This window comes from Crocodylus porosus, unplaced genomic scaffold, assembly GCF_001723895.1.
Source record: "Crocodylus porosus isolate Cpor-Errol unplaced genomic scaffold, CroPor_comp1, whole genome shotgun sequence".
In the NCBI taxonomy this organism is placed as follows: Eukaryota; Metazoa; Chordata; order Crocodylia; family Crocodylidae; genus Crocodylus; species Crocodylus porosus.
In genome coordinates, this window is record NW_017728949.1 from 78,633,355 (window position 1) to 78,645,515 (window position 12,161).

Sequence of the window (12,161 nt, forward strand, 5' to 3'; positions counted from 1 at the left end):
CCCCCCTCTCCTAACCCCTAGTTACCAGCTCAAAGTCCAGCTGCAGCTCCTGGCTACAGCCACCGGGGACTGTCTGAATCATCGAAGGTCTCTGAATTTTTTCTGAAGATTCGGAGAGCTTTGAATCAGTTCGGACCTTTTAATTGGTCCCAGTTTGATTTGGAGATTCAGCCACCGAATCAGACTGAATCTCCGAATTGAATCACCACCTGAAGCTTCACACAGCCCACTTACCAGCCCTGGACCTGGCTGCTCTCCATGCTGCCTGGTCACATTGGAAATCGGATCAGTATCTGCCAGTATGGGTTGTTAAAAAATTGGCTATTGGTATTGTCCCAAAAAATCTCTATTAGTGTACCCCTACTGTCCTAAACACCATAGAAGGCTGAACAGTGACTGTTTATGTTTATACAGTGACCAGCACAGTCGGGTTTTGTGCTGTTACTGCCCTCTAGTTATTACTGCAGTACAGATAGTTCTTTCCGTTTCTACAATATGATAATGTAAGGTCTTTTTGTCTGTCCAACTCACTGCATAGCCAAGTGCAACCTATGAAAGGGCCAGTACAGAAAGTATGTAAAACATGGGTATTAAACTTAGCTTGGGCTCGGAGCCAGATCCATACCGGAGGTGCTCGTCCTGGGTCAGATTCATGGTGCCAGCACCAGCTGTAATGCGCTTGAAGGCCTGCTGCCGTTGACCATATCCATCAGGGTCCAGGGACTACAAATACTGTGGCAGGTCATGCTTCACCCTCTCTACCTAGTAGGCATGCTGGAATAGATTCACAGGCTGGTTTTGACCAACCAGTTGTATGTTTGACACCCTGGTGTAAAGTGTGCCCATATAAAATGCTTAGTTCCTGTTGGATGAAATGTTTCTCCTTCCCTTTCCATTATGGCTTTCCTCTGGGAACGCCATCAAAAGCCCTAGTGTTGTAGGATGTAAGGCTTGGAGCAGTGTAATGGAGCAAGGCAGTAGCTCACAACATAGAAGAATCTGAGTAGGGCTTCTGGGATGCTGTCATAATATAAATCTGGGGGCCTATCTAAGTAGCACCAGGGATATTTTCAGACCCCAAAACATGCCAAGATTGAGAGGACACAAAAACCTCAGTGCCCTGCCTCATGTCTTAGGGATGAAAGTTTTATGTTTTGCCATGGAGGTGAAACACAGACTTTTGCCTAAGGATCCCAATTCATTGTCTGGTGCAAAATTATTAGGGCTGGATCATATTGAAGTAGCACAGTTAAATGCTATGGCAATCACTTCTTTCCCACTTAAGTATTTTAGAACTTACATTGAAGACATTTAAGACAGTATTTCAATTCATTCTAGATTTTTAATTGCACAAGTAAAATATCTTTATTTCCTACAGAAGCTAATTTCAGAACTGCAAAAATTATTCTCAACAAAGAATGAGACCTATGTGCTGAAACTGTGGCCTTTATTTGTCAAGCTACTTGGAAAGGTAAGCAGAAGTTCCATGCCGCTGTTTTTATAGGATTCCTTGAATACACTCACAATGTAAATGTCTTCATTGTGTGAAAATGTTATTTTACCTTTAGACACTTCATCGTAGTGGCAGTTTTATCAACTCATTGTTGCAACTGGAAGAACTTGGATTCCGTAGTGGATCACCAGTGGTAAAGAAAATAGCCTTCATTGCATGGAAGAGTCTGATAGATAATTTTGCTCTGAATCCAGGTAGATAGAAAACTTGTTTAATGCTTTTTTGAGTTTATTTGCAGACTAACCTAACAAAAGAGTACACGTTTTATTGCTGATTATGGCAGTGTTCACGTTTGTCTAGTTCAGGGAGACAATATTTAACTTACAGTCCTTTTTAATTCTCTTGCTACAAGAAAAAAATGGAAAAAATAAAAAATCATTTGTTGCATTTAGTTCAACTAAATGTCACAAAATAGTGAAAAACAACGCATAGGGTTATGCTACATATTTAGTTCTCTCATGGCCTGAGAGAAGAGAAACAATGGTTCAGCATCTAGAGATTCAAAATTACATTTTTGTATAATCATATAAAACCTGTGCAAGATTGTATCTTCTTCTCCATTACACACATTCCTTAAGAAAATCAACAGAAAGAAGTAGAACTTTCTTAATCAGCTTGTCCCAACCCCAACAGACTTATCAGCTGCAGGCAGCTGTTGGCTGCCTGTTTAGTCTATGGACAAATCGGCCAAAGCTTTTCCGAATCAATTTGGAGGCTTCCAATTGATTTGGAGCTTTTAATTAGTCTCCTGATTCGATTTGGATTCGGAGATTTGATCCCCGAATCAGGCTGAATCTTCTTGGAATTGGCTGCCAAAGCTTCACACAGCCCTAGTGGGGCTGTGTGAAGCTTCGTTCCCTGATTCGATTCAGTGGAGATTTGGTGGCCGAATCTTCAAATCTAAATTGAATCAGAGGGCCCTTTAATCTTTCCGAATTGAATCAGAAAGGTTCAGAGATTCAGACATAGAGACAGTTTAGATGTTTTTCCTACATAGCTCAAGGTATCAGGTGGCTGGTGAATGCTGAGATGGAGTGTCCCACAGAAGTGCAGGCAGCTCCCTAGTATACTCAGCAGCAGACCCAGAATTGGACCAGAAGCACTCCCAGTACACTTCCCGATCCACCAGGAAGCGTGTGGGGAGCCCCCCCCTCGCCCTGCCAACTCAGCAACTGGTGCCTTCTGGGTCTGGGGTGGCCACCCAGGGTCCCGCTTCAGCCAATCGCTGAGCCAGCAGGGTGTGGGGGGACACTCTACCCACCCCAGCATCGCAGTGTTCACAAGCTGCACTGGTACTTCAGGTTATGTAGAAAAAACATTTAAAACTGTGTCTATGTCCAAATAGCTGATTCTCTGGCATCGAATCTTCAGATTCGGATTTGGACGAATCAAATCGGGGCTAGTGATCTGAATCAACGAACTGAGTCACTGTCCCTGATTCAGGCCGAATGCAAATTGAATAGGGCCTGCTTGACACACTCCTAATAATCATGCTATGGAGAACCTTCAGGGCCACAGGTAACATACATTTTTCAGCTATATCTATATTTGATTTTATATTTGTTACCATAATGCAGTAGCAGATATATGCAAATAATGTGCATTTATTAATTTCCAATATCTTCTATAAAGTGACACAGATTGATATAATGTTTTCCTCCTAACACGGCCAGCCAGACTGCATTTTATCCCTCTGTACCTGCTGTAGAGTTAAGACTGTTTTCATTCCTGTTATGCAGGTGAAGCCTTTGTCATTTCAAAGAGCACCTCAAATACCTGCTTTATAGAGTAACCATTAGTAAAATTCTGCCATACTAAACACAGTTTCAAATTAGTAACCTTTTTTACTGTTAGCCAAAAATAAGTAGAAAGTCCAGTGTTCTTTCCCTCTCATTTTTGGAAACTATGAAGCATTCCCATAATCCTTTCTTCCATTTTGGACATCAAACATAGCCTCCCAACTCAACATGGAGCAAGCAAGGAAAGTCTCCCAAGAATAAACACTCTTTGCACAATTCTTCCTACGTTGCTAGAAATTGCTAACATGGTATTTGACAGGTTGTGTATATCTGTTGCCGTTTTACTTTCACTAATAGATCTTTGTTAGTATTGTCACAGGACATCATTTTGGAGCTAGGGAGCAAATTCTCACTTTTTCTGTTTGTTGGATTTCATAGCCAAATGGCTGTCTCCCTTTACACTATCTGTTTCAGAACCAGATATTTTAAAAACAGAAGGGTACAAGCTAGTGATACTGAACTGACTGTCAAGTCTGAGATAGCTGAACATGGAGGAGTGTAAACTGCGATATTGGGTGATGAAGTAATTTAGGTTTTTTCCATTGTATGTATCCTTGACTTCCCCCTTTTTGTTACAGAAATCCAGTGCTTCTAACCTAGCATGCATGTGTGTTTTTCTTCCAGCTTAGACATTGCAGTAGCTTTATTGGCAAAGGATAAGAATTCCAGCAGATTTCCCCATAAGGAAAAATCATTTGCAGGGAGATCCAGGGTTCAGGTTTCTTCTCAAGATCGTTGGGACTTCTATAAACCCCCTCATTCATATCTTGAGTTCTGAGTCCAAGCACGGTAGTGGTGGTACATATGGCTCTTTTTGGGGAAGTAGACAAGCATTTATGCAGTTCTGCCTTGCATATAAAACTTTAAATGCGACTGTCCCTCCAAACTGGTGTCCCAAAAGTATTGGTAGATTTCGTACACAGCTGGTGTATCTTTCCTTGTGGCAAAAAATGAATAAAGATAGTACAACTTAAAAAGCATCTTCTGGACTCTTTAGGCCCTCCTGTGTGTTGCAGAAATGTTCTCCAGAGGTATTCCGATGTTTCATCATCAAAATCCGCTTGTGGATTATGATAGAACAGGCAAGAGGAATAGCTGAAAACTGTATCTTTTCTCACCCATGAATAGGCCCAAAGGAGATATTCATCATGTGCATATTCAAGAACGAACATGTAGAGACTTCTATAAACATAGATTGCTTACCCTGCGTGGAGATAATCCAAGCATTAAGTCTTTCCTGTAGTTTTTTCCTGATGCTTCACAAATAATTTAGAGATCTGAGCCATGGTACTCACTGGATTTTGTGATGCAGTACATATAGCAACGGTCCTCAAGATAGCTAAATATTTTAAATAAAACTTTGGAACACTGCCTTGCTTTGGGGGAGAACAATATCTTTCAGACTGGGAACTGCAGATGGGTAATGCTGATCTCTGAATCTGGAAATGGATGTCTCTGAATAAAGTGGAGCAGCTGTGCTATGAAGTGTCACAGAACAGCTGATCTGCTTCATTGGGTGAAACATGTCACCTCTTGTCCTGCCTCTTGATGGTGTGAGACAAGGGGCAATGTTTTCTCTAGAAGCTTTAGGACCTGATCCTGTGTATCCCTCAGTATTTTTAGGAAGAGTTTGGCTCCTCAAGCCCTGAGAGCACCTGGCCAGCTTTCTTCACTCTCCCAGATGTTTCCTCAGAGATTTCAGGGGTAGGTCTGGATAAGTGGGGAAAGTGTGGATTTCCTTGCTCACCCAGACCTGCTTCTGGCCTCCCTGGGGACAGGTCTGGGTAAGTGGGGAAAGCTAAACTTTCCCTGTTTATCCAGATAGGTCCCTAGAGATTCTGAGGGCAGGTCTGAGTAAGTGGGTCCCCAGTGGAAGCACAGGGCACAAGGGTCTTCACTCCAGGATCTGTGTGGGTTTTTCTTGCTTGCAGGGAGCACCCTGGAGATCAGGGCTGGGTTTCTAAGCCGGGAACCCTGACTTCCCCCATTATAAAAAGGCACCATGAGATTCCCCAGAGTGCCTCTCTAGGTGGGGGAAACTTGGGCAGGTGCTCTGGGGGCTAGAACAGCCTTCACACACAAAGAGCACAACCCTGAATGGCTGGAGTTTGCAGGAAGTTCAGGTTGCCCACACTCTCCTGCCACAGATGTAATAGACGTCCGTTGCAATAAAGCAGTAGAATTTTACTGCTGTTTCTTGTGACACTGATTTTCTTCTGATATGGCCTGACAAAGGGTAGCAAAGTCTATTTACATCTCCATAAAATTTTTATGGTGGCACAAATGAGACGTCAGGCGACATTCTGTTTCTGTTCTGAGTTCATAATGTTTACTTTGACTTTAACATCTATGGTTCCTAGATACATTTCCAAAGTTCCAAATACAGATTTCTCCACCTTTTCTTAAGGGTCACTGTAGTGCATGTTAAAAATCAATTACTATTTCTTGCTATTTGCTGTATAAAAGGATATAGATGTTATAGATTCTTTGAAGAGCTAAAGGGTGATTGCAAGTAGCAATAAAGGCCTCTGGCAGATGTCAGTATAGTGGCATGATTAGGATTTCAGAAGTTGTCACAGATTTAAAAAATCATCTGTCCTACCATGCCAGACATGCATAACAAGACATGTGTTTTTGGGGATCCTCATCACCATTTGTTGAGGCATGCTGCTGCCTGCACTTGGACAGGGGAGATTCCTGGTATTTAGTTGTCCATACCCAGCATGGGTGCAGCCAGGTGCATGTGTGGTGAAAAAGACTGTAACACAGTCAGTTGTGGATCAGGGAGCTCTCCATTTCACAGTCCATATTTGGCCAGGTGCATACAAGACTCCCCATATTTAGCTGCTTGTGTCACTGACCTGTCAGTAGAGTGTAGTTAGGGAGCCCTCTACCCCCCCATCCTCCAGCATGAAAACTGCACATACAGCTGGGGACCTGGGAACTCCCTGATGCCCAGCTGTATATGCTGGGGTATGTATGTCTGGGCATTGAGGAGCTCCCATGGACAGCTAGGTTGGGTTTTACACAGTGGCTTTAAATGTCCTTGCGCAGAGGAGAGCCCATTGGCTCCCAGATCAAGGACACTTAAAGCTACATTATACAGTTGCATTGTCCTGGGCTGTGAAGGTCCATGGTATGAGGTGAGAACTGCCCCTATGTGAGCTTCATCTTACTGGTATATAGTTTAATCATTTAAACAGTGCTGAATTGTCATGTTATCTTTTTGTTATGGAGTGAGAGGTAGTTTTTGAGATGGCTAGCACAGTGTCTCTGGAGAATCGACTGACAGTTAGGAGCCTTTACCTGGATTCTGCATTTAATAATGAGCTAGTATAGGAAGTCCTGGAAGGCTGTCCAGTTACTCAAATTCTCTTGTCCACAAATGGACCTCTGCCCATTGTCCCAAACACAAGGTAAACATTTTATAGAGAGAAAAGTCTAGCAGCCTTACATAATAGATCGTTTCTACAGGTCATGACTAGTGGGCACATTTTGCATTGTTCTGTTCCTAGACTTGAATAAGGGGTGGGAATCATTCTCCCTAAATTCATAATTCAAAAAGGAAACATGATAAAGATTCTTAAGGATGTAGATTAACAGCATTGAAGATACTCAGACTCTCTGCAGGCTTTTCAGCTCAAGATCAGCCCCTTAGTGCATGCTGTAAGCTTTGTGTCTAGAAAAAGAAATGCCATTGATCTGATGTAAAACTTTAAATCTTTTATTAGATGTCTACAAGTATGGACACCCTTAAAAACCTTTATTGCAGAAATCCCTATTGTTAATTTTTCAGGCTTTCTTTAGAAAACCTAAAGAGTTTCCATTTTTCAATTTCTACAGCAAAACTGGGTTTTGCCATTGGGATTTTTTTTGTCAAGATTTGTATGGATAATTTTTTTTTCTTTATATTCCTGTGTCTTATTTTGAAATGAAATAACTCTTTTAGTGTTGGTTATTCACAGCACACCTTTTGTATCTGTTCTGGTAGGCTCTTGTGTAAAAATGGAAGAATACCTTTCTCTTTTCCTGTTAGCTATAATTAATAATATTGAGTACACTGGAAATGGTTGAGTAAAAAGATACAGTGTTGCTTGGTTGGAGGTTGTTAATTGAAAGAGAGGAACCTTACAGTGTAGAAATTTCCCTTTTTGCTGTGCTGCAAAATAACTTAGTATTTTTTCCCATTGCATCTCTTAAAATATGTTTTTTGTTCCTCAAGATATATTGTGCAGTGCAAAAAGGCTGAAATTGCTAATGCAGCCGTTGAGCTCTATCCATGTGAGAACAGAGGCTTTGGCATTGACGAAACTGGAGGTTTGGTGGTATTTACTGGTGAGGCTTGGACCTCAGCTGCCTGCCAACTTTGAACAGGTAACAAAAATGCACATAGGCTAAACTGTTCTGTTAAAACTGTGTTGTTAGTGTGAGCTGAGCATCTCAGAACTTTTCTGTACCTGTTTGTCTGGTCTGTCTATCACTTTCAGTCCTAAAACAGTTACTAAAAAGACAACCATACTTGTAGGTATCAAACCTGATTTGTTTTAAAAAATGCTAAATTTTAAGGAGAATGTTTAAACAGTTAAATTTGGACACCCCACCATGAACATACCTTGAATTTTGAAAAAGGCGGTGCACCTTCACATATAACAGACTGCTTGCAGACTTTGGGGTGGGGGGAATGTGCTTTAACAGAAGCAGCAGTACATTAGTTAAATCCATCTCTACAGTGTCTGTTAATATCAGGCTCTTCAGCAGGGCTTTTTGGTGTTTTTAGCTAAATTTGATTCAGTCAATTATTAGAAAAAAGCATTAAAAAAAAAACTCTGAAGCTCCCGATCTTCAAAGACATAGAGCGATCTGTGTCCAACTAAGGTGCTGCCTCTTCTGAGTTGTGCACTGAGTTTAAAAAAGTACCATTTTTTCCCCAACAACTGAAAAGCAGCCACATAAAATTTTCTCCAGTTAAAAAGGAGCTAGAAGTATTATTATTATTATTATTATTCCCCCTAGAAATATTCTAGGGGGAATAATATTAACAGTATGTTATTCAGCTTAACATCAGAGCAAAAAGAAATATAACTTTATTGGAATATGCACTGACTTTATAAAGTTTAAAAAACACTAAAACCTAGGCAAAAATAGTCAAAGGATGTTGTTCTATTACTATAATCATGATAGTTAAATATACATTTCTTATTTAGACTCATAAAACAAAGTCTAACCTTCCTGAACATCTTGACGGTACATCCATCATTTCACTGTCACATTTACCGCACCTGATTTAATATTACCACACCTGAGTTTGTTTTTAGCTAGAACTGAGAATCTGAAGGGCTGTGAAATAGAAGATTACCAGGACTGGCTAACAGACAGCAGAATTGTAGAAGAAAGGATATCTTGAATAATGCAATGTCTATGCCATTAAAAAGGCGAGAGGGTGGCTAACACCTGTGGAGCAAAGAGAGTTTAGCAGGAGTCAGGTAGATTGTAATGAGCCACAAAGTCAGTTGACTGTCAGTCCTGTCTGAATAGAAATGCTGCTGCCACTGCCAGGCAGTTGATTTTAAACTTTGGGAGCAGGAATCAAGAGCTTGGGTGGGGGAGGGGGGAAAGAGTGTGCAACTGTACTGCTATACCCCCCTGGATCTGAGCTTGCAACCATATATGTTGCTGAGGTCTGCACTATTAAGAGCATATGAATCCATGCAACTGAAAAATGTACTTAAAACCTTAGTTCAGTGTTCAGTAAATAAACCTACAGAAGTAAGATGGAAAATATTGGCACAGTAGTCTAGCTGTGTAAATCTGTGGTACACAACTGCTTAGAACGATTCTGCCTAATGCTTCATCACCCCTGAATAAAGCATTTCAGCCAAGTAGCTGTTTAACGTGGTCTGGAAAATTTGCAGAGATGAAGATTTCACAACAGGTCTAGGTAGTGTATTACAATGTTGTCAGATAGGCAGTGAGCTCAAAAGCCTCCTGCCATTCTGTCCAGTCTGAGACCCTGGCTGCCCCAGGGTAGGAGCCCAGGAGCTGTATGTTAACTGTTTGTGGGCCAGATGTGGGCAACCAGGTGGACAGTCCTGTCCTAAAGATTTGAGTTGTTTTCTACATGCGACACAGAGAGAGGCTGCTGCTGCAACAAATCATGACAGCTTGTGAAGTACAAGTGATAATAGTCCCCTGATTCAAATGGTGGTAGGGCTAACTGATTCTTACTGTTAACTTGTCTTTGTGTGTGTCATGCATATTGCAAGAGACGAAAAATTTTTTATGGGTGATATCTTTCATTGAAACAACTGGATAATTGGGATAAAGGTAGGCAACCTTTGAAACACAAAGCATGAAGAAAATGCTTTACATTCAGAAACTTGTCTGACTTATCCCAACTATCCAGTTGGTCCAATAAAAGCTTTTACCTATAAAAATCTTTTCCCCTTGCATAATTCCTAGACCATCATGGCTACATTTCTCTATCGCTGCCATCACATACATATTATCATTGGCATTTCATATCTTTTCAGGTTTGTGTTCCATTAATCCAAAGCACTTTAAGTCCAGATTCTTCTGCTATACTTCAAGGAACTCTTTCCCGTGTATCAGCCAATCAGAGTTTAGCCACTGCAGCACCTACACAGAAATCAGGTACGAATTAAGCCTATTAACAACTATAAATCGGATTAGGTACTGATCACAGTAAATTCTCTTGAATGGTACAAGACAATGTACATCAGATAATACAGTCTTCAGTATCTTGCATTGTACCTTGAATTGCAGATGATGTTTAGCCCTGTGATGCTAAACATCCATCTATATTCAAAATATTTATTTGTATGACGTAATGGTTCAATAACTTTTGAATATAGGTGTACCTCAATTATATGTTTGTCTGTTTAAACTACATCACCTTTACATAGGCAGTATTTTAAAAACTTTCCTCTGTATAAATTTCCATGCATCAGCTATAGCTTTTTTTAACAAAGTAAACCTGGTTAATATGTATGAATTGCAATATACGTTTACTTTTTTTTCTCTCACTATTATAAGTTTGTTTATAGCCATGTATAATTGTTATTTGTGGAACCTTGTATGCTTCAGTATTGGCTAGACATATACTGGTACTTCAAAACAGCATCATTTAGCATTTTACACCTTTTCATCTCTTACTTTATTTTTTCTATCTTACCTACCCAGTATGATCAAAATCCTATTTTTTCCCTTCCCTTTCCGTGATAATGCTCTTCATTACCACCTGGTACTCCAGCCTGCAGCTCTGTGAAGCTGAGGAAGGTGGGGTGCTGTGCCCCAGGCCAGCACCTGCTCTGCTCTGCCCTGCCCTGCCATGGAGGAGGAGCTGTACCCACCCTCCCAAAGCAGTGCGGGGAGCCAAGGCCAAAGCAGCCCTGCCACACAGGCAGCCCAGCCCAGGAAGCCCTGGGTGGCAGCAGTCAGCGAGGGGCTGCAGCCACCTGTGCATGGCTTCCCAGGGCCAGCTGCAGCAGTGCAGGGGAGAGGGAGAGACAGGTAGCACACCTGTTAGGTATTAGTTACCCCTTGCCTTCCCCTCCTTGCTCCTCTATCCTTCTCTCCCTTCTGCCCTGCCTCCTACTGGTGCACTGCGGGGCCACCCTTCCTTCCCATCCTTCCCTCTGGACTGTTCCTGGCCCTGAGCTAAACCAGGGGCAGGCAATAATTTTGGTTGGAGGGCTGCTTAACAAGTTTTGGTGAGCTGCAAAGGTGGCTCTGCCTTCTGGTCACCATCCTGGGACTGGAAGTCCAACCCCTAACCTCTGAACTTTGCCACCAGAAGTCCCCTTCTTTTGCCCCTGGCAGCACTCCTTTGGGAAGGGGGTTTGCCATCTTGAAGCTTGTAAAAAAAACCAAAAAAAAAACCAAACAAATTATTTACTAAAAATTAAGCATCCATAGTAATATATTTTAATTCTATTTAAAAAAATATTTTTATCCTGATTTGTGTGTTTGTGCTTATATAGAGAAGTGATTGCATAATAGCTCAAAATGAAGTCTTACTCTTGTTTATTGTGGGGGTGAATGGGTGGGGGGTATGGGGTTTGTGGGGGGTGTATGTGGGGTGCAGGGGTATGCATGGATGTCTGTGGGTGGGTATGGGGGAGTTGTGGGGATGTGTGCATGGGTATGGGGTTTGTGGGGGGAGCTGTGTGCAGGGGCAGGGTGGCTGGGAGTGTGTGTGGGTGTGTGTGTTATGTTTGCGTGCAGCAGTGAGCAGTGCTTCCCTCTAGGCCTGCAGGTGTGGTGGAGGGTGTGGGTGGGTGCGGTGTCTGTGGTATATATGATTGTGTGTGAAGGAGGGTAAGGTTTGTGGGGGAAGGTTTGAGGGTATGTGGGGTGTTCATAGGATGGATGCACATGCCTCCACTGGGCAGGACCAAGGAACCCGTCGTGAGCCAGACAAAGCCTTTCTACAAGCCGTATCTGGCCCACCAGCTGTATTTTGCCCACCCCGATCTAAACTATAACTAGTAAGCTAAAACTGGTTATCGCTGAGCTGTTTGGTTAAGTTTTTAACTGTTCACATACCTAGATGTGGTGCATTTCATGGTGCTGATGCAGGCAGGCCACGCTTTTGGAATTAGGACATGGATAGGGTTGAAAGAATGGAAAATTATTGTGAATGAGACCCAGGAAGCTTATAAGCGCTTCTTACAGGTCAGGGAAAAAGAAGACAGAAATGCATATTAAAATGATCTCCACCCCAGAGTGCTGAGGGAATTAGCAGATGTCATCGCAGGACCCCTGGCATGGCTTTATGAGCACTCACGGTGCTCTGGTGTGGTGTCGGAGGACTGGAAAAGGGCCAGCGT

General features: G+C 42.1%; 1 protein-coding gene across 3 annotated transcripts in view; it reads left to right on the forward strand.

The window, feature by feature from the left end:
* Positions 1 to 12,161, forward strand: part of RIF1 (replication timing regulatory factor 1) — a 63,820-nt gene that overhangs the window by 12,657 nt on the left and 39,002 nt on the right. For all 3 annotated transcript variants that reach the window (XM_019554244.1, XM_019554247.1, XM_019554245.1), the window contains exons 7-10: positions 1,379 to 1,471; positions 1,569 to 1,707; positions 7,535 to 7,686; positions 9,843 to 9,963. In XM_019554244.1, the coding sequence (XP_019409789.1) occupies positions 1,379 to 1,471; positions 1,569 to 1,707; positions 7,535 to 7,686; positions 9,843 to 9,963 (505 nt within the window). The remainder of the gene's footprint in view (positions 1 to 1,378; positions 1,472 to 1,568; positions 1,708 to 7,534; positions 7,687 to 9,842; positions 9,964 to 12,161) is intronic.